At 40.2% G+C, this 23,517-nt stretch overlaps 1 protein-coding gene across 1 annotated transcript; it reads right to left on the bottom strand.

Moving 5' to 3' along the window:
• Positions 1-7,469: 7,469 nt before the first annotated feature.
• LOC149843954 (uncharacterized) lies at positions 7,470-8,978 on the bottom strand. Its single transcript, XM_090001998.1, has 5 exons — positions 8,807-8,978; positions 8,593-8,701; positions 8,108-8,273; positions 7,919-8,001; positions 7,470-7,711 (listed from the first exon to the last, which is right to left on the bottom strand). Exons 2-5 carry the CDS (start codon positions 8,637-8,639, stop codon positions 7,669-7,671), a joined length of 339 nt encoding a protein of 112 aa, XP_089858124.1. The 5' UTR covers positions 8,640-8,701; positions 8,807-8,978; the 3' UTR covers positions 7,470-7,668.
• Between the last annotated feature and the right edge of the window lie 14,539 nt (positions 8,979-23,517).

Genomic DNA, 23,517 nt, shown 5'->3' on the forward strand with positions numbered 1-23,517 from the left:
CTACCCAGCGAAACGAACCTTAATCGTTTCGTCGATGGTGATCCGGAGAAAAAATGGTGAGCTGACGATCCGATGGTGAGTCGGCGATCCGATGGTCATCCGACGAAACAAACGTGAGCCATCAAAAATGTTCGTTTGAACTTTTCATCGTCATCTTCTTCTTCTTCCTTCTCCGTAAAACAATGTAAAACCCTCTCTTTCTCTCTCTAGAGAAGAAATCAAGGGAGGCAAAGAGTTCCCCCTGGAGAAGGCCATGAACATCAACCCTCTCACTCTCTCTTCCTTTTCTCTCTACTTCTGTGTACATCCAACAAATGATCCTACATTGCTTCATCAAACATCGACTGACCTGCACACTGACTGTAGCATTGTTCAACTTGATGAGTTGTAGAGTCTGATTCATAGTTTTTGCCCTTACAGAAGGGGGTTTTGGGGCTCCTCCCACCGTGGGTAACATCATTCAACTTGATGTGTTGTGGAGCTTGATTTAGAGTTTTTGCCCTTACAGGAGGGGGGTCCGGGGGCTCCCCCCAGTGCGGATCCCGCTGCGCGGTCAGCAGGTGGGGGGCCGCCCCTGGCGGGGGGCTCATGGGGCAGCGCCCTCTGGACCAAATTTTTTTGGGGCCTTCCAACAACGATTTGTATTATTATCGGACTTTCCTACAGCGATTTGTAGTATTTTCGGGTCTCCAACGAGCCCCACAACGATTTATAGTGTTATCCGGCTTTTCAACAGCAATTTGTAGTGTCTTCCGTAAATCACTATAGCAATTTATAGTGTTTTTGGGTCTCCAACGAGCCCCACAGCGATTTATAGTGTTGTTGGATCTCACTATAGCGATTTGTAGTGTCTTCCGCAAATCATTATAGCGATTTATAATGTCTTCCGCAAATCACTATAGCAATTTGTAGTGTCTTCCGCAAATCACTATAGCAATTTGTAGTGTCTTTCGCAAATCACTATAGTGATTTGTAGTGTTATTCAGTAAGCAAATCGCTGTAAATCGCTACTCGAATTAGAACCAACTTGTCAGGGTCATATCTTCCTAACCGGAGGTCATATTCCAAATCCGTAAAAAATGGTGTCTTCGTTATTGAGTTTAGTTTATTTCTGTAAATTTTCAACGATTTCTAGTGTCATTTGATTCCCCATTTTAACTAAAAACCATACCCTTATTATTTTGTGTTATTTGAGTTGCACAACACCATTCTCGCTTGACATCCACATCTTGATTCTCGCATGCTCCTTGTTGGATTTTCCATTGATTTCTTCCAACCTTGCTTGGAAAAAACATGTCTTTCTCACCACGACACCCTGTGCATTTTTTTTTTTTTCACGACACCCGAGACCCGTGTCGGGGGGGAGCCCCCAGACTCTTCTTCTGTAAGGGTAAAAACTCTGAATCAGGCTCTACAACACATCAAGTTGAATGATGTTACCCACGCTGAGAGGAGCCCCCAAACCCACTCCTGTAAGGGCAAAAACTTTGAATCAGGTTCCACAACGAATCAAGTTGAACGATGCTATCGGCGTTGAGAGGAGCCCCCAAACTCTTCTCCTATAAGGGCAAAAACTCTAAATCAAGCTCCACAACTCATCAAGTTGAATGATGCTACCCACGCTGGGAGGAGCCCTCAGACCCCCCTTCTGTAAGGGTAAAAACTCTGAATTAGACTCCACAACTCTTCAAGTTGAATGATGCTACCCACGCTGGGAGGAGCCCCCAGACCCCTCTCCTGTAAGGGTAAAAACTCTGAATCAGGATCTACAACTCATTTAGTTGAATGAAGCTACCCACGCTGGGAGGAGCCCCCAAACCCTCTTCCTGTAAGGGTAAAAACTCTGAATCAGGCTCCACAATAGTCAATGTGCAGGTCAGTCAGTGCTTGATGGAGCAATGTAGGATCTTCTGCTGGATATGCACAGAAGCAGAAAGAGAAGAGAGAGAGAGAGTGAGAGGGTTGATATTCATGGCCTCCTCTAGAAGAGATTTTTTTCTCGGATAATCCTGCAGTGCAGAGACTGAGTCTTAAATAATCATCTTTGGGGCACTTAAGTCTTTACAATCACTCTTTTTCTAGAATCGATATTTTTTTTTGCACCAATGGAGGAGAGGGTACTTAAGTCTTTGCAATCCCATCAAACTCCAATGCTAATTAATGCTGACAAACATGGGGATACGAGATGCACATGCTTAAATACATGGTGCTCTTTGGGAACCCCGAACATGAGATGGAGCTACCGGCCCTGTTCGGGGGGGGGGGACATATAACTTGCTTCTGTCGACGGGCGTTGCGCGACAGCTGAAATCACACAGGTGGGGATGGTGAGTCAGCTTGAGTGGGCTAGCTAGGCTGAGTTGGCACGGTTTGATTGGAAGTTAATAGGCATCATTGTTCACGAGACAGGTCAGCTTTTGACCCAAAGCTGGCGCATTGCATTGGTGCTCACAAGCTGGGCCTATAAATAGACCATAAGGCCTTACGTTTTACATCTTTGAATCCTTTGGAAAATTCTGTAGCTTGTTTTCAGAAATAAAATTCTGAGTTTAGTTTGGGGCTCCATTGAGGCCTGAGCCTCTCTTATAGAGGAATTGGCTTTTCTGGAAGAATTCGTTCTTCTTGAAAGGACTCACATATTTTCCATCATTCGCACCCCTTCCATCTATTCTTCTTCTATCTTCCTCTTCGAGAACTGGAACCTCACGTTATTGTTGAATGTTCTGTGGTTGTTCTAAGACCTGAGTAGTTAGGACAAACATCATTGACAGAAAGGACCAACGCCGATCATTCATTTCAACATCTTGAGCTAAATCAGAGATTGATTTGTCTAATTCAAATAGTCTGGGCGTGGATCCATCCTGTGCAACATCAGTTCATATACCAAACGTTGAGCTCGTACAAATCATTGCTGAAGAGTGGTCACAGCAATCAGGAGCAACCTTCATGAATAAAGGAGTTGGAATCTCGGTTCTTCTTTTATCCTTCTTATGGCTCGGTAGTCTTGAACATGAACCTTACTGGATTCTTCGTTCTGTTCAAACAAGGAGAAATCGATCTGTCTTCATTCATACAGATCCAAGGAGATAAGTATAATGACTGCTGCAAATCTTTGCAAATGAGCTTGAATAACTGAACAATTCCATAACGCACGCCATTCATTCGTTGAAACGCAATTGAGGTTTTAAAGGCATAAGTTCTAGCAAGACCGTATCACTTGTGCCATGTAGCTTCAGGTAGCACGTTGGGTCTGCTAGCCTGAGCCAGTCACCCGATCAGGCTGCACCTGCTGAAAGCAGGCATCCAGCGACGACAGATGGAAGAAATTACGTCGATAATAGATTCGATGAGCATCAAAAGAACACCACCAACGCACCCACACGTGCAGTAGAAGCGTGGTGGGCTCATAATCCAATGTTGGCTTATCTTTACAACATAACTAGAATGTAAAAATGATACATACCGGTAGACGCCATCGACAAAGCGATATGCGGGTACTCGGCATTCTCCTCAGCCTATTGACGCCCACAATGAGCTTAGGCCTTCAAGTCGATGGTGAGCAGGACCCCGAACCCAATGAAAAAAAATGAGAGCACCTTAGTTACACTCATCGAGCAGGCACGAGGAAAGTGATAATGTGAACCCTTTCACGTTCACGTAACTCTTTTCTCTCTAAATGCCCACTAACTCTTTCGTTAGTGTCAAACCGAGTTATACTTAAAAGGTTTAACCCAAACCGAAATGTCCAACATTACGTGCAATCAAAAGTGATGTCTTTTGCATCATCCCCATCCGTTCACCAATTGAACAAACAAGTGAATCGTTCTGAATCGACAAAGAAAACAATTAAAAAAATATTAAGTTTCAATCAGAATATGACACATGTTAAAGCTATTAAAACAATATTACAAAATACTTCTATATTTATTAAAAAATAGCCGGGTGAAGTGTAACGATACATGTCGAACTGACAGATACAGGCCGATCCGCACGGATACTGACAACATTGGTTTGGAGTTTGGACACCAATATTTGATTATTTTTTTTTGCGTTACTTTCAATGTACACGTACAAGATGCTAATCTTATTAATAACTTTTAGTATGCCTGTGAATATTTTGTGGGGGGAAATTTGATGCATATCTACAGCAGAGATCATTAATCTCTCAACTCTCACTAATTGTTTGGAATCATTAGTTTGCCTAGATTACTTTTAATCGTTTTTTTTTTGTTGTAAAGATTCATGAGTTACATTGTGCCTGAATTGGCCTCAAGGGATAGCCCCTATGGGGTCTGGTGGTAAACTAGCTGAACAAGCCTAACTTGAGGTGTTCAAGCTTGGCTCATTCCTGTGGCGAGTCAAACCGAGTTTGAACTTGCTTTTTTATATAAAAAATGCATTGGTTTAGAACCGGAAGAAACAGGATTACAAAACATTACATGTAAAATATGTTTTTTAATACCTAACGAGCTTATACTAGTACCTGAGTACATATTGTTCATATTCAGCTTGCCGATCCTATCTTACAAGTTCGAACAATACGAGCCGAACATGAGTCATGCCACAAGTGGCTCAGCTTGTTTCCTAGCCCTATGTCCGGCTCATGGATAGGGAGGTCTCCGATCCCCCTACCCAATTTTGAATCTTTGTATGGGTGCCCCATTCTGCAAGGCAAACTAGGAGGCTCCCTAGGGTTTGAGGGAATGAAGTTTTATGCCACCGGGATGACGACCACAGGTACTACAGCTAAGACCAACATGATCAAGTCTCTGATCTTGAGTGTGGTTGCTGTATATAATAAACAAAAAAAAATAATTTTGTGCCGTAATTAAGCTAAAACTGCTTTTACACAAGACTCGCTCCAACCATTTTTTGCTAATACCGTACAGATTTTTTAAAATTTGAACTTGTTTAAGTGAACGATGTCTTTCATAAAATGTTACCAAATTTCAATATTTTTTTTACAGAAAGACACTTTTGGTAATCTAATTGTTATGCTTAAAGTGTAGCATGAAGAGTAAGATAATATATTTATATTATCTTACCCTTCATGCTACACTTTAAGCATAATATATTGCATACACTTGTTAACTTTGAAAGAGTTTTTTGTTAGTTTCCAAATCAAAGAAATTCAATGGGCATTCAAAAAAAAAATCTCCAATGTAATTGCTATGAGGAAATTATGAAGGTAGGCCGATTTATTGCATTAATTAACTTTGAAACAACTGTATCCCAATTCTTGGTTATTTTTTGAGTTAAAAGAAATTCTGACCTAAGGTCCAATAATCACCCTTACACCTACATTTGTTTTTGGCATTTTTATATTCCCTCCTCACGTGTACTGCTTGGGTGATTATTATTATTATTTTCCTCCTTGCCTCTTTAATGTGCCTACTCATGGGCACAGCTAATCTAACCTACCACTCCTCTGTTTCCCACCTGCTTATACTCTTGAAGATTCGTTTTTCCACAAATCCAATATCCCCCATCTCTCTCTCTCTCTCTCTCTCTCTCTCTCTCTCTCTCTCTCTCTCTCTCCACATATAGACAAAATATCCCCTATTTTACATTGGTGTTGTATTTCCAAATTCAAGAAAATGTAAGTTACTATGATATATGGTAACCCGAATGCCCCTTTACTCTCAAGATGATACAAGGCTCCACCGAGGCCACACCTACACAATTAATGTAATTGAGGTCGTCCTAGCTCCTTGATAGAGGTTGCCTAAATCTATCAGCTTATATTCTCGAAATTTTCAACTATAATCGCCAATATGCATCTTCAACATTTAGCATCTTTGGTTAGCACTCTCATATCTATCAAAGGTGTTTTTCATGACTTTTATGTCATAGAGACGGTCTTCATTTTAGTTGAACTCTTAAAGTGATCTGATAATATGCTGATATTTGCATGTCAAAGTAACTCTGACAATTTAATATGCAGTATATTGGATTTGTCCTAATTTGATTGGTAAATTAAAATTGAATTATGCTTCTTATTTCACATTTTATTATGTGAATTTTATTGTTTTATATTTTTCTCTAATTTAGATATCTCTCCGTCTGAAAGAATTTCTGCGAGGATTTTTCTACAACATGAAAATCAAAGAATCTTACTAGAAATTCATGGTCGATAAGTTGTCAATGCAACCATCAATTCTTATGATGTGCCTCTTCAACAGGAATCATGTTCATGTCTTTAGGCACATGATTAATAGAATGGCTCATGAAGAATAATTGAATTTTCTTTTTCTTTTTTTTGTTGGCCAGGACAGGAAAGAACCCGTCACCAATCGCACATTGACAGGCATCCAGTTATTAAAACTCTTTAATTCCTCTCTGCTTATCGTGTAATACACTCAGCTTCAATCTTGTGGTGAGGGACTGCATCTATGTGTTTGTAACCATGGGCTTCTCATGTTAGCTAACAAACCATGGTTGCCTCTAGTCAGGAAGGCAGTCTTTGTGGTTAAAATTTGACATTTGGTAGCAAAGTTGAGGCTCACTTTTAAGCTACAAAAGCAAAACTTTATCCAGAGCCAGTTCAAATTCAGCAGTAATATCAACCATTCCCCATCTTTACCAATCTTAATTTAATAATATTGTTTCCTGGACTCTATGGTCAAAATGTTTCCCAAATATACTTCACTCGGTGATGTCATCTACTCCACTTCTTGTCTGCTCATGCTGATCAATAAGATTCTTCCACATCCTCTCCCTCTCTCGGACGAGATGCCCACTTTTCATGGTTTTTGCATCACTAACAAGAAATATTAGTTATTGTATATGGTAACATCTATGTCTCCTAGAAGCTCATGAAATAAATAATTCTTATTTATTAAAACCAAGGTCAATTCAACTTCAAAAAGTCACTACAACAAATGGGATCTATAGCAGCAGTTTTGACTGCCGCTATAGACTGTCATAACTGCCAATGCAACAAATAGCTGCAATTCCCAGCTGGAGGTCCTGTCGTTGTTGGTAGTGGTGGCAGTTATCTGACCTACAGTGGAAATTATAATTGCCGCTGTAGATACCTATAGCAGCATTAAGTAATTGTCATTGTTAACCTACGGCCGCATTTAAAACTGCCACTATAGCTCCACCTTTATGGGTTCAATGGGACCTACAGGGAGAATTCCAATTGCTACTAATACCAACAGTGTCATTTTCAAACTGCACTTGTAGTTATGAATAACAGCACTTATAAACTACCATTGTTGCATCAACAGCGACAGTTGCAAATTGCCACTAATAGCCTACTTAGGGTAAACAACACTAGACATACAGTGGCAAGGAAAACTCCCACTATTTTCAACCTATACATTTTTTAAAAGACAAATGTAATGCACGAAAAAAGTGTAAAAACATAACATAAATTACAAACATTCCGTTAACAATTTACAAGTTTTAACAATAGCTAGCATTTCCACCTTGACATTTCCATTGTTACAAATTCAATAGCATAACATATATAAAGTTCATGACAAGACTCTATAACATGAGCTACACCAGCCAAAAATGATTGAGTTCTTTCCTAAGTAAAAAAAACACTCAGTCCATGATCTTTACGAGGATAAACTTCGAATAATGTTTCTTGTCTTGAGAAAAAACTTTGAACCAAGTGATGCTCTATGTTCCAATCTTTTTTCCCACAGATATAATCCACTACTCTACTTGCATCAAGGCACTAGGTGTTGGAATGTTCATCCTGCCAACAACCATGTAAATAAAATAAATATGAATAGTTGCAGACACATCTTAATTTTCAATTTTCATGTGTCCATGAAAGATACATAAATGAGACCATTATCTATACAAGAAGCCACAGCAAACTGGACATTATATGATTTGCATAGAGAAAAAGCAACTCATCACTGTGTTTTAGACTTCTATAGGCAAACAGACAGTAGAATACCTTAGCTTGGCTCTCAAGACTGTGTAGCATTGGCCACTCGCTATTTTTTGGCTGCCAAATAGTGGAATTTCATGCTCTCCAACCTAATCATAATAGTGCGTCACTACAACTACATGAAAGAAGCATAGAAGTACACTTTCCAGGCAAATATTGTTGGAATTACTTGCATCAACATACACAGAAGCGTACCTGAAAGTGTATTCGTTGATGCCACAGAATGTGCGTGCGGTTGTTCGGCATCCTCCTCATCCGGTCGACGCCCATGATGAGCCCAGGCCTTATGTCGACGGTGAGCAGGACCCTATACCACGTAAACCTTATGTCGACGGTGAGCAGGACCCTATACCACGTAAACCTGCATGTGAAATTTGGGTAGGCTATTGCCACAGAATGTCTCATCATTTTCGTAGCAGCCAACCCCTTATATATAATGGGAAAGAGGCAGTTACGTACGTAACTGCCACCCACTATCTCCCTATTATGTGGTCCACTAATGGTGTCAAACCAGGTCACTAAAATGGGTTGGATCCAGATCCGTTATGTCCAACAAATATAACTAAGTGGATGACTTAAGTCGTTTCAATATTGCTGATTTCAAGCTAGTAGCTAAGATAGACTAAGACAAAGAAGAAGATGAATCATTACAAAGGAGTCTATGACATCCTTTTGCGTACCTATGTATTGTAGCCACTGGGAAGCAAAATGATAAAGCTATGTGCATTTGCAGAAGTGGCAGCAACTTCAACTTCTATTGTAGCATCAGTCAACTTCTGGCCTAAACTCCTGCAACAATGGTTGTACAACACAGTTAAAAGTTTATTTGGCTGTTATTCAAAGAAAGAATGCTAGTTCCAAAAACATTTATCTATAAGAATCTTTTGTTCTTACATTCATCCAAAGATGGTCAAAAATACGGTTGTGAATGATTTATCACCATCAGTTACTCCATTTTTTATGAAAACTTCAGTGTACCAGAAGACCAGAGCCCATGACATGCATGCTATTCGATAGGTACATCTAATACCCTAAACTTTTCGCAATCCCAGCCTTGTGTCCAATCTTTAGTGCATTCTGATTACACATTAAGATCATTGCTTATTCCTACAAAGTATAGTTATCGTAAGCTTAATAATTTCATAATCAAACTATTAATGAATAACACGAAGCAAACAATTAGGAAAAAAATCCAGTCATTACATACAGGATCCTACATTGTCCAGCATATATAACGACATAGATAATGTATATCTGGAACAACATACAATATTCTAGCAACAGATAGGAATCTAGAAACCATAGAAGCAAAAGTGAAGGTAAATATGGTGCAAATACAAATTCAAGTGCAGTGCATTTGGCTCGCACTTGATCTCATACAAGACACCAACTAACATGTTGCTGAGTGCATCCATTTCAAACATCAAAACCACCGAATCAAATATAAGATGAATTTTCTTGAAAACTTTTTTTTTTAAAGTAATAGTTTATTAATACTATAGTAGTAAAACCATTACCACGTTACAAGAGCAAGTGATGAGATATCACCTGCTAATGACAATAGATAGGAAACACAAACAGAAATAAAAGCAAAATCCCACTGTCATAATTTTCATGGGTCCAGATGGTGCTGAGAAGAATCAGCAGCACATCAGCAGATAACAAGAGAAAACTAGGCATACGAAACTGAAAAAAGCAGCTGCATTTGATAATCCCGATGTCATGAGAGACCGGAGCCACCAAATGCAGAAATATGTGTCCAAACAGCTCCCCCTGCAATCAGCAACTATTTGCAACATGTGAAGCGTAGAGACAACATCGAACATAATCCTTGTACATAGATCCTAGGTCGCAAGTGACGTTGGGGGTAGCATAAAGAAGTCTCAGGTCGTGATTAGCACATAAACCACCACATAGCAGAAGAACCGATGGACCTGTCCAGCTCCTCTTGAAGTCTGCTACTAGTTGCATCCAGTTAAGTAGTGCAAAAGTAGCAGCATAAGAAGTCCTTTTGAGAAGAGGAGCAGATACTTTAGCCACTCAGCATCAAACCCGGCCGTAGATCCGAAGTCCATAATGCACACACCCAAACACACGCACCCGCAACCCCCCATTTACACGCCCACAAGTCTGAATGCCTGCCCGATTTCCAACACCCACATACGCACACTAATCGAAGCAGGTTATATGTTCCCCCCCCCCCGAACAGGGCCGGTACTCCATCTCATGTTCGGGTGTTCCCAAAGAGCGCCACGTATGAGATGCAGACCGGCATGTATCCCCATGTGTGTCAGCATCATATTGCATTGTAATTTGGTGTCGTCGCAAAGACTTAAGTACCCATTACCGCCATTCTCTTCCTCTTCCTCGAACGGACATAAATGCCCTCTATCTAGAAAATTGAATCGACGGTTCGTAAAAAGGACAAAAATGCCCTCCATCATTATCGCGCCAAAATGTTCCGCAAAGTTTGCGTATACAGCAAGCTGTATGTTGTAGGATTTAAATAATTCAAAACAATTCATTCTCGCCCTAAGCAGAAAACTCTACCGGAGCATACTTTGCTTTCATCTGTGTACAACGGAGCATCCTTTCCTTTGTTCCAGAGCATCTGTTTCCGTCTTACGCGCAGTCGCAGCATCGTTGCCACCTTCTGTTGCGTATTAGTTGTTACTGTTGCTTACTCTATAGTTGGAATATCCAAAATCCTATCGTTTCGGTGAGTTTCGTGTAAGGTTTCGTTATTCAATCTGTAGGTTTCTTCTTATACAACGACTTGTAAGTTTGAGAAATCTTACAAAGATGTGTACTTATGAACCCAAATATTGTGACGATTTGTAATCATGATGATTGTTTAATGTGTTGTGCAGGTTAGCAATGTCTGCGCCTCATCAGAGAAGAGATGCCCCGTCGTTCTATGGTTTGTGTATTAGAGAAGTGATTTGTCAGTCTCATCTATCTAAGGTTCTTGAGAGGTACCAAAATATACTTAAGATTGAGAACGACGAAAACAGGGAGAAAGCCTTGGAATTGTATTATGCGGAGGATTATCCCTCAGATATCGAGGCTGCGGACCAAAGGAAGAATGCTGAAGAACGAAAGATGCAGAAGAAGGATGACGAAGAGAAGGCAAAGCAAAGAAATACGGAGGAGAATGAAAAGAGAAGGCGAAGGAAGATGACAGAACAGAGGGAAAGGCAAAAAAAAAATGAGGAGGATTGGCAAAGGTATTTTAACAAGGTAATGATGGAGTCAAGGGCGCAAATGGATAACTGGATCTTGGACAATAAAGCAATGTGAAACAAGGCAAAGCTACTGAAGGAGGCGGAGGAGAGGCAAAGGCAAATGAATAAGGAGGAGGAAGAAAAGGAAAGGCGAAGGAGGGAGAAGGAGTTTGAGAAAGGTAAGGAAATGCAAAGGCAGAAGAAAAAGGATGAGAAAAAGAAGGCAACGGAAGGAGAAGGAGGAGGAGGAACAAAAGGAAAGAGAAATGAAGAAGCAGGAGGAGGAAGTGCAGGAAAGAAGGAAACAAGACTTGGAAGAGGAAGAAAGGCGGCGGAAGGAGAAGGAGGAGGAGGAAGAAAAAGAAAGAGAAAGGAAGAAGCAGGAGGATGAAGTGCAGGAAAGAAGGAAATAAGACTTGGAAGAGAAAGAAAGGCGGCGGAAGGAGAAGGAGAAGGAGGAGGAGGAAGAAAAAAAAAGAGAAAGGAAGAAGCAGGAGGAGGAAGTGCTGGAAAGAAGGAAACAATATTTTGAAGAGAAAGAAAGGCGGTGGAAGGAGGAGGACGAGAAAAAAGAAAGAGAAAGGAAGGAGGAGGCAAAAAAGGAGAGAGAAAGGAAGGAGAAGGCGCAGAAGGAGAGAGAAAGGAAGGAGAAGGAGGACGATGAAAGGAAGGAGAGAGAAAGGAAGGAGAAGGAGGAGGCGAAAAAGGCAAGAGAAAGGAAGGAGAAGGAGGAGAGAAAGCAGAGAGAAAGGAAGGAGAAGGAGGAGGAGCGAAAGCAGAGAGAAAGGAAGGAGGACGAGGAAAGGAAGGAGAGAGAAAGGAAGGAGAAGGAGCACGAGAAAAATGAAGGAGAGAATAAGGAAGGAGAAGGAGGACGAGGAAAGGAAGGAGAGAGAAAGGAAGGAGAAGGAGCTCGAGAAAAGGAAGGAGAGAATAAGGAAGGAGAAGGAGGACGAGAAAAAGAAGAAGAGAGAAAGGAAGGCGATGGTGGAGCCGGTAGAGAAGGAAAGGGAAAGGCAGTTAGAGGCAGTGGACCCACCAGAAAGGCCTAGGTTGGAGGGAGAACAGGAGAAAAGAGCGACCAAGGTAAATAAATTTGTCCTGTCTTTGAAGATTTAATAATATGTGTAGCGATTTTGGTATAGTGATTACTATGTTAGATATTAATATGTATAGCGATTACTGTGATAGTCTATCTGCAACCAATATTATTTATAGCGGTTAGTAGAATAGTATTTATAAGTACAAATAGAAATAATTGATAATTGGTAGGAATAATATGTTATTTTGTGTTACAGGGAGGTCACAGGAGAAGTAGAGCACCAGGTGAAAAGCTCGGAGGCCGGTGTCAATAGCCTGTAGTTCTGTCGTGGTATGGTCAGCTGAGTGCATATTAGAAGGGCCGATTACGAAATATGCACTTTGATGCCCTTTTGGACCAGCAATATTTTGAAACTTGCTGGAATACCATGACCCACCTGGTAAATAAGTGGAATGATAAGACTAACACATTCCAGTTCGATTCTTTTGAGATCACCATGACTCTAGAAGATGTGGCGAGGATCACTGGCCTTAAGTGCGATGGCAGTGTTGTCCTATTACGGCATTCAAACTATAACGCAAGGGAAGAATGCACGACCCTTTTAGGAATGTCGATAGACGAATGAAGTCAATGTATTTCTGGTGGAATGAAGTCTACATCAATGAAAGTTTCATTTTTCCGTAATAAATGGGAAGGTCGCTCCGCTACTTGTGCATCTGAAACAGCTGACCAAGAGTTGTGCGGCTTCCTTCTTTATTTTTTTGGTCTTACATTACTTTCCGATTGTTCTGGTTCGAGAATAAGTTTCATGTGGCTGCAGTATCTGGCAGACTTAGACGAAGTCGACAACTATGTCTGGGGTGCCGCTATGCTCGCACACTTGTACAGTCAACTCTACCGTGCGAGTAATGGTACGAAAACAGTTGGGGGATTTTGGCCATTTGTTCAGGTATTTGTTGATTACATAGTAATTGTAGACTAATTTCATTGAAGGTTGTAGTGTTACTAATAATATTGTTTTTGTTAGGCTTGGGCGTGAAAACATATTATTTCATTGCGTCCACATGGTGCCCCTGCGAGTTGTGGTTTTTCAAAGATTAGTCGTTGGGCTAGAATAAATGTCACAGTGCATAATGCTAAGTCCATTTTAGATGGGCTGCAACTGAATGAGGTAAACATTCTAAAATTGTTTACAATCGTGTCAGCATTTATCATTGAGTATTATAAATCGTTGTAATGTTTAGCATTCTTAAATAATCATCGTTGCAGGATTGTCTTCCGTAGTACATATCGTTGTCGTCATATCATGCTTAAGTAAATTGTAATATATTTGTCACTCATTATTAAAAAGAATTACCAATGTACAGGTTTTGTGGAAACCTTATAGAGATGGGGAGGCCGATGACCAAGACGTTGCAGAGACTGCTAGATTGTCTGACCGCGATTTGTAGCTGTTTTGCAACTATAAAGCTGAGTTGCAGCATGGTAGTCGAGTTCTCCTACAATCTGGCTTGGGGCAATCTATCTCAAATATGCCTTTGGAAGTGAGAAGGAAGATGAATAGTGGTGGGTGCAGGAACGTGAATTGGCGCGAACGCTACAGGGACGAATTATTCATTTGGAACTCAGGTGGTGTCACTGCCGTATCGTATGATTCTAACGGACGACAATTTGATCCCTTCTATTTCGAAAGCTATTGGGAACCAATGCGCCGAAATCTGTCGATTGATAAAATTGGGAACCCATGCATCCCAACTACCCCCTCTCATGTTGCAGCCCAGCCTCTACAACCAAAACGTCATCGCTCTTTTGTTACAACAACGATTCCCTCATTAACAAAGCGCGATGAAGAGCGAACACTTGCTACAAAAGAGAACATTGTCTCTGCCGCAAGGTTCGATCTTATGGAGAGGGAGAATAAGAAATTAAGGACAGAAGTTAGCAATATGGAGATACAATTAAACTCAGTGGTAGAGATGATGAGCAGCTTTTTTAGTAAGATGGACGCAACCCAGAGACCACCCAGTATAGAGGGTCCACCAATAAAAACAGAGAGACAAGTGTATGATATTTCATCTGATTCGTCAAGTGCCTAGTAATAAACTCTGGGCATTCTTTTTTATCACGATAGCTATTTGTTGTAATTGTATAATTAATTGTCGTAACTTGACATTCTTTTATTTTTTAATTCTTTATTATTACATGTAACAGACACGTTTCCTCTGTGGATCAAGTAAATAAATAAACTTTAATCGAAAATAGATGTCTGTTGTTCAGAATGTGTGGCATTGAATAAGGTCGCCATCGTTATGATAGAGCATTTCTGCCTAGCAATCGCTGTATTTGTCTCCCCCTCGAAAATACATCGCAAAAAAGATTTGCGATGTAGGTCGTGAACAATAATTTAACGAGTTCTGACGTCGTAAATGATATCAGTGAATAGCAATCAGAGAAGTTTGATGCTCAGAAATCGCTACTGATGATCATAAGTAAAATGTAAGTAAATTGCAATCGCGCAATAGGATGTCGGCCAGCCAAAATCGGTACGATATTGTTCCCTGTCAGAAATCGCTCATTTGCGGGGACACCTTCAATGCAAACCGCGAAATAGGATTCTAATTCATGAGGTCAACAACGCAAACGACATTGGCTTGTCCCTTTATAAACGTTGTAAGTCAACAAGGATTTGCAGTGTTAAATGATACTAGTATAAAGCAACAATGAACGTTGTTAAAAAACCGACAAGGGCTAAGATATGTGGCATGAATATATCGATGTATCCATGTTTGGTAATCAATTGAGTAATCGTCAAAGATTATTCATACCTGGAAAACGGGTTTGTTCCAGTCTGGTCAATCTCCCACTCAACCATTGTTATAATATGAAGTCGAAACGACGGTTTTTTAATTATTTAAAACGAAATCATTTAATTAGCGGGTTGTTTTCAAAAAAAGGCGGCATGGAAAAAGACGTATTTTGTATTATTTAAAACGCAATCATTTAATTTGCGGGCGTTTATCGAGCAAGGGCGGCATGTGAAATGACGTATTATTAATTATTTAAAACACAATCATTTAATTTACAGACGGTTTTCGAAAAAGGGCGGCATGTTAAAGGACGTTTCCTTTATATTTGACTGACGACGTCGATTCTGTATCTGCGTTGCAAAGGTGGCATCGATATCTTCATCCAGACATGGCGCCGAAGAAGAGGACTATGGGAGCAATACGACCAGGCATGACGTCGAATAAGAGGACGATGGGTGCAGTACGATCAGGCATGGCGCCAAAGGAGAGGATGATTGGAGCAATACGACCAGTCATAGCGCCAAAGAAGAGCACGATGGGAGCAATACGACCAGCCACGGCGCCGACGAAGAAGACAACCACTCCCACAGTACCAGCTTTAGCACTTAAGACGTATATTTTTGCCTTTTCATGTCGTATTTTATCTTTTGTTGTTTACTGTAGAAAATAATTTCAATGGCGAATTCTGAATACTACGCTCATAGTGCACTTAGTGCAACATCCACAGATAAGGGTGGGCGGCAACGCCCTAACGAGGTCATAGATGACATCGAGCAGCTGCAAGATGAATTTGCAGACGGGAACACTATCAGTAATTTTGTACGTACGTAACCACTATCATTTTCTAAGTCTTCGGTTTGTATGTTTTGAAGTTTGTAAATTTTTGCAACCAGACAATGTGTGATTTTGTCAATTATATTCAAAGCAACGCAACGAGCAATACAGTACGCATCATCACCCCTTATTTCATGTTATGTCTTGTCTGCCATTGTTTTATTTGCTTTTATGACTTACTTTTCTTGGTGGTTAAACCTTACTATTTCGTGCAACAGATGTACGTCCGGCGAAAGCCATACACCAGTGGATTCGCAGATGCACTACCTTGTTGGAACAGCGGTGAAGAGTTCGTAGACTTTGCTTATTTTGATAAGGTAAGTTAACAAACCTCTTCTCCAAGGTTTAGTTGTTACATCTCCATCAGGATCTGTCTATGGAATTATAAATTATTATATCGATTCGCAAATTTTACTTCCTACGCTGTGGCAAAATCCAGAACATTGGGTCTTATACGAGATGAATTTTGTGGAAAAACAACTATGGTGCTACAACTTATTGGACTGCCACAGTGGTGTAGAACGTGACGCTATGCATTTGGTAAGTTTCTGCCCATAGGTGAAGCGTAGCTATTTGAGGTGGACCGGACTGTACTATATTTTCTCTTTATCACAGGCGGGATTCCTGAAGGACTATGTGAGTGTCGACATTGCCGAGTGGATGTTGCTCTGTGCTGACGATGCTCCTGTACAAAGTAATGGGGTCGATTGTGGCATATTCCTAATGAAGCACTTTGAAGCAATATACAAAGGAGAAGAACCTTTTTTCGACGCTGTATGAGCTTTGTATTCGTTGTTATTGGGGATTCTTGTTATATATTGGTTTCACATTACATATTTTTGTTGCAGAAAGATATACCGGATTTACGCGAGGAAATATGCGGAAATTTGATTGAGTTCAAAAAGAACAAGAGACAAAATATGTAATATGAAACCTATCGATTGCTCTCTCTGTACAACCTAACGAGCTCCGCCATCACCGTTCTCGCCCAACTACGGCGGTGCAGTCGCAACATGGTGAGGAGCGGTCGGCGGAGGTGGAGTTGGCTGACGTGGAGTTGCCGACGGTGCAGTTGCGGGCACTTAATTTGTGGTCATTAGCGGTGGCGAGGGACGCGGTCGCCGTGCCGAGGGTAGCCATCAGGAGCTCCACCGCGTCCTCTTCCTCTCGCGAGGAGGAGGTTTCAGAAGAGCGGTCGTTCCAGTGATGGGGATTCGTCTAACCCGGTATCTGAATCATCTTGTTTCTGATATCAACAAAATCGGTGAGACAGACACAAAGAGATAGGGACAGACTGGAGATATGTAGGAGGACTTTCGGTAGGCAAATTTTGTAGGACTACAAATATTGTAAATTTGTCTCCGTTGAAATATAATTTGAACATTACAACACTCTTGTAAATCGTTGTACTGCTTCATCTACGAAAACTAAATCGTATCGAGACATAGTTTTGTGTTGTATGCGCTTAACCAATGCTGGTAATGCTGCTCTTCGGTAATTGAAAATACTGCACAGCGAAAGCCATCACCATTGTTGTTTCGAAATCGTTGTATAGCTCGCATTCCGTGAATGAAAAGTGCGGAAATGGATTACCGCAATTCCTAGTAACAAAGGCACGTAATGTTCGCTTTGAACAAAGTTGTGGATTTATATAAGACCAAAAAATATTTCTACAATCAAACCCACACGCTACGTGCTACCGTGATTTGAACTACCAGGTCCCATCGCATTGATTAGTTTTGAGAATAGCTCTCTGACATGCCATTGTTCAATTTCATTAATGCGGAGGGTATTTTATTTGAGATTTGCTCTTTGTTTATTAAAACTATCGTATTTATTTAAAAACTGACGAAGGGTGATAGGACGTTTCATTCATATTTGAATGACACATCGCACAGGTTAAGGATGTGTTTCACTTTGCTTCGCGAATAAGGAACCGACAAACCGACAATTCCTGCAAAAGCGACTTGTTCTTAAATCGAGTGTATAGGCGCTTCGACGCAATTGTTGTATCCGTGTAGACTCTTTTCATATGTATGCAATATCATAATTAAAGGAAAAGTCGTTTAAAATTCAAAAAATTTACAAATTCTTACACAAGATTTCATGGTAGTAGTAGTGAAGCTGACATTAGACCACCATTTCTAAACAGCAAACTCGTCTTATCGCTGTGTACTATTTGTAATTACGAAATCGACAATAATGGCTCTTGTTCACTGCATTCATCTCGAGTCTCTTCTGCGATTTTCATTCTGTGCGTGTCAGCAATAAGGCGATGTTTAAACATCAAACATTTCATAACGATGGTAGCTATTATCATTTCGAACATTACAAGGCTTTGTTCATTGCATACATCGCAATCTAATTCTGCGACTGTCAATCATGCGTGTTGGTCACCGCTGGTCGTTGCCTTTTACATCCTTGTGGCGGCTCGGTTAGTTTCGCCTCTGCAATTAGAAAGGACGTCAATATTTAGCAGAGTTCTTCGCGGAATCCAAGTATATCAATCTGCAAAAACAAATTGTAATGTGGAACCAATAGACATGCATTTAATCACTAATAACAGAGCACAAGAAATGGCATACAGCGTCGAAACAGGGTTCTGCACCATTGTATATCGCTTCAATGTACTTCATTACAAATACGCCGCAATCAATGCCATTATTTTGTAAAGGAGCATGGTATGCAGTGCGATAGATCCACTCGCTAACGTCGACTCCCAAAATGGCTTTGACGAAACCGATCTGAGAATAAAGCGGCCGAAAGTAAATTCATGACCCCAGTACACGACACAATACTCATATAGATGGAATCTTACGAGATGAGAAATGTCAAGCCGTAAACCACTGTCGACTTCCAACGAATTGTAACACCATAGTTGTTTTTCGTGTAAATCCATCACGTATAAGACCCAATGCTTTTCAGCATGTCAGAGTGTAGGAATCAATATCTGCAAATGGATCGTAAAAAATGATGTTAGCACTGTTATGTTGTGACCTTGCACTCTAGGGGTGTTTACTTACTTTTTCATTAGACAAAAGGTCTCCGCAATGATTACCGTTAACCTAATAAGGTAGGCCGTCTTTAAATCCACTGGAGTATGGCAAACGGCGTAAGATAGTCTGCAAACTGAAACCTTATTAACAACAATGTTAACATACGAATCAACTGGACTAAATCAATAACCAAAAGCAACATAAAATACAACTGATATACCATGAAATACGGGCTGACGATGCTTATAGTCATGCTTGGCGCGTTGCTTTTAATATAACTGACGAAATCAGATATAGTTTGCAGCAAATATGTTGTTAACGTACGTACACATGGCTTACGTATATAGACAACTCCTACTACTTTCATACGAACAAAATTACTGATCATGTTGCACTGTGCGAATTCATTGTGCATTCTTTTGATGTCCTGCAGGAGTGATTGACTAAGTTCTCGCCCAACTTCGTCGGTGGATGTTCTACTGAAATGAACAAGCACATTGCAATGAACGGTATTGAAATTACATTATAGAGTACACAACACAAAGCGCAAATACGGCATGGAGACGGATTTTGATGAAAATGGAGACGATGTGTAGACAATATCGTACCGATTCGCCATTGTTGGTCGTGTAGCTGTCTTCCTTTGCCTCACATGTTCGAGGGAGGAACACCAGGTTTATAAAGGTACCATCGGTTTGACTATTGCTGGTTCACGAAGTAGAAGATAATCACACCGTCCAGTGCTTGTGCAACTATATATGAGCCAAAAGATCTACTGCTCAATCACCATGATAAATGAATAATGTACGAATAATCAAAAATTTTACGAGACATCCTTTGTTGTCCGTACTCAACGCCTAATGGAAAACAATTATGGTGTTACATTCAAAGTTGTTTGTGACTGGTTTCCCTCCTTATTCAATTCCGCAGCAGAATTCCAAGCGCGCCGCCTGATCATGTTGAGGTTGTCCTTCCTATTCGCTGGACCACGATTTGTAGTAGTGATCATCGGCTGAATGACGATTTGTAGTAGTGGTTTGTCTGTGTCTATGAACTCAACTCCATTTTCATCCTTTGTTGTCCGCTCCTCTTTAACAGCCACAACTATCTTTTGATACTTGTCAACAAGCCACCGGTAGAAGGATGGCACACCCATCGCTGGATAGTTTGTGTTGTGAGCCGGACAGTGATTTGTGGCTTCTGCAAGAAGTCGATTCATGGCATCACTGAATGGCGATTTGTGGTTATCGTTGAATAGCGATTTGCGACATCGCAACATAGTGATTTGCGGTTGTCCTTCGAATGTCAATCTAAGCGGGCTGAGAAGGGTTGTTCAAGTAAGCTTTTTTAGGGCATTGATCAAGGTTGCGATTCATTTTATGATCTGAGTAAGCTTTCACCTGCGTTTTCCAGCTAAGTGGTTGCACAATGTTGGACTTGTGAAATGATAATAAAACGAAATCATTTTATGATCTGAGTTTTTGTGGTTGATTTAAACAAGTCCTTTATTTATTGAATTGTGATTTTCATCCAATAAATAGAATGTGTCCCAACATAGCTGCCAATCTACTTCTAACATTGAAATAGAAAATATAAGACACATACTACAAGTTTCATAGGAAATGCAAACCTCCTCCCAACATTGATTATATATCAAAAGACTTCTAAAGCGCAATTTACGATAAATAAAATAATAATCAATTTTACAAGATGTTTATACGCACAAGTACAAAGAAAAAGAAGGGCACTCGTAGCATGTGGACATGACACTATCTTGGAAGTAGATTGGCAGCTATGTTGGGACACATTGTATTTATTGGATGTAAATCGCAATTCAATAAATAAAGGACTTGTTTAAATCAACCACAAAAACTCAGATCATAAAATGATTTTTTGTTTTATTATCATTACACAAGTCCAACATTGTGCAACCACTTAGCTGGAAAACGCAGGTGAAAGCTTTCTTACATCATAAAATTAAGCGCAACCATGATCAATGCCCCAAAAAAGCTTACTGGAACAACCCTTCTCAACCCGCTTGGATTGACACTCCAATAATACCCGCAAATCACTATGCTGCGATGCCGCAAATCGCTATTCAACGATAACCACAAATCGTCATTCAGTGATGTCATGAATCAACTTCCTGCAAAAGCCACAAATCGCTATCTATCGGTTTAAGCAAATCCAACCACGGACCACAAGTCCTCACTGACAAATCACTATAAACTCTTAACAAATCCGACAATGTGGAAATCGGGTCATGCAAAGAGGCATGACAGCTAAATTAATAGCCCACACGAGATTCCTGTGTCCCATACCTATTTGTCGAATGCATCAGAGTCTGTCATGAAATAGAAAATATAAGACACTGCATTAAGTTTCACAAGAAATGCAAACCTCCTCCCAACATTGATTATATACCAAAAGACTTGTAAAACTGAAGTTATCGTTGCCGAAAATCTGGTCGGGAGGAATGAAGGTTTCAACGTTTGGTGTTACTTCTATAGGGTATTGTTGCATGTTGGACATTACATGAGTTAGATATTGACAAGCTTCACGTAATGAAAAGCAATATAATGCCTTACATACCTGTTTATTCCAAGGGCTTTGTTGTTTTTTATTATAGCTTGGTTGTTTCTTAGTCCTTTTCTTGCCAACCAATTCTAGTGCACCCTTTGCCCTCCGACGACTGCGATCAGAGACCGGTTTTCTTTTCATACCCTTCACTTCATAAATATGTTCATCATAATCAACAACGTTCACTACTGACTTGTTGAAGATAATGTTTCTACTTTGGCGCAACTTCGAGTGTCGAGCGAAACATGATTTTCACCTACGTTGTTCGATCCCATTAGCTTCGACTGGTATTCATTGGCTGCAACGGACTTAAGGTGAATTAACTCCAAGTTTTCAAGTAACTGCATTGAAGCTTTTCTCACGCATAAATAGTCTTCTTCACTTTTCGATGCCAAATCAGCAACATGCATAAATGACCTACACAGTTGTTGGTAACGGGAGGCTATGTGGCACTTCTCGTCAACACCAGATTTACTCACATTGTCCATAACAATGATTTCAATATTTGCATGTCTCTTCCATCTTCGCATTACGTAGGACTCAGGTATTTCTTATATCTTCTCTTGATTGAGTGTTTTTAATGCATGACAGCATAAAATACCTTTAAATTCATACATTTTGCACGAACATTCAACTCTTTCGTTGTCAACATTGTACGTGACATGTGCTTCTCGCCTTTCGTGATGCTTTTCGCTCTGCCATAAAATATGGTATTTTTGCATATTCTCGGTTTGCACGAGTCCTACTATTTTGTAATTCATGACATGTAACATCTCTTTCTTGATCCATTCAAATACAGTTAGTGTATACAGAGCTGCAGGTCGCATCAATATTTTTATGTCAAAAGTTAGAGGTTGTGTGTTGAAGCATTTCACGTCTTGTTCAAGCTCATTCTGTCTTAGACCGTCTACAAATAATTCATATTGTTCCATGAAACGAAACATTGTCAAACATGAATACAGGGTTTTCTTCAGCGTGGCATGCATAGATTCAGCTCTTTGTGTGCTTATCATACCAGCACAAAAGTATTGTCTTCCATATGCCAATGTCCACTTCTCCTTTTCTGCATATAAATTTTGTAACCACAGACAATCTTGAAGGTCGTATGTCTGAATTATTTCCTCCCAATCAGACAAAAAGGTGATCTCGTCTACGCTCTCAAGCACACACCTAGTAAACTTTTTGTCAAACCCTGTCTTCTGATTAAATGTGTCCTATGTTCTTTGCTGCATTTTGAAAGATATGGCACAAACATAGGCGATGATGTGCATCTGGCCACACGTGAAGCACTGCAGCCGCAATTGCGTGATCACCATCTGTAAGTACAGCTTCAGGTTGCTTCTCGTTCATTGCATGTGTAAATACTCTGAACCACTCAAAGCTTTCCTTGGTCTGGTCATACAAAAACGCCCCGCCTAATATACAACTCTGTGCGTGATGGTTCACTCCGACAAACTGCGCAAATGGCCATTGTTCAGTATTAATCTTTATTGTAGTATCAAATACAAGCACATTATTGAAGCATTCATAATCTAATCTTGACTTTGAATCTGCCCAAAACATATTCACAGCATATCCATCTTCGTCCACTTGCATTGCACTAAAGAAACCATGTTCATTGCTTGATTTATTCTGTAAGTAATCAACCAAAGAACATATTTCTCCTTTCTTCATGTTATCTGTCCTCTTCCTTCTCAAGTGGTTTCTTAGATCCAAAGGTGTGAATGGCACATTATCGCGACCATCGTTGATGTGGGCAAACAAATTGTATGTCTTCCTTGGTGCAATGATGGCGCTATCGGCTATTTCAGCCATTGCAGCATGCGCTACAGTTACTTTACGATGTGACCTTAGCATAGGAGTCATAAATGATGCAGATAAATCATGATTATGATCATTGATTAAAGTACGAACTACAAATTTTCCATTCGGATGTCTTCTCAAAACCATTCTCGCTTAACATCCACATCTTGATTCTGGTATGCTCCTTGTTGGATTTCTCATTGATTTCTTCCAACCTTGCTTGGAACAAACATACGTCTTTCTAACCAAGACACCCTGTGCATTTTTTGACCAAGAAAACCTTCTCACACTGAAGCCAACTTTTAAGGCATAATCATTG

This window comes from Nuphar pumila, chromosome 3 (genome assembly GCF_984573655.1).
Source record: "Nuphar pumila chromosome 3, dmNupPumi1.hap1.1, whole genome shotgun sequence".
In the NCBI taxonomy this organism is placed as follows: Eukaryota; Viridiplantae; Streptophyta; class Magnoliopsida; order Nymphaeales; family Nymphaeaceae; genus Nuphar; species Nuphar pumila.

Coding starts and splice junctions, on each gene's coding strand:
- LOC149843954 (XM_090001998.1), bottom strand. CDS start 8,639: ATGCACATAGCTTTATCATTTTGCTTCCCAGTGGCTACAATACATAG. Junction 8,274..8,592: donor CCAGTGGCTACAATACATAG/GTACGCAAAAGG, acceptor TTTCACATGCAG/GTTTACGTGGTATAGGGTCC. Junction 8,002..8,107: donor ATCAACGAATACACTTTCAG/GTACGCTTCTGT, acceptor TATTATGATTAG/GTTGGAGAGCATGAAATTCC.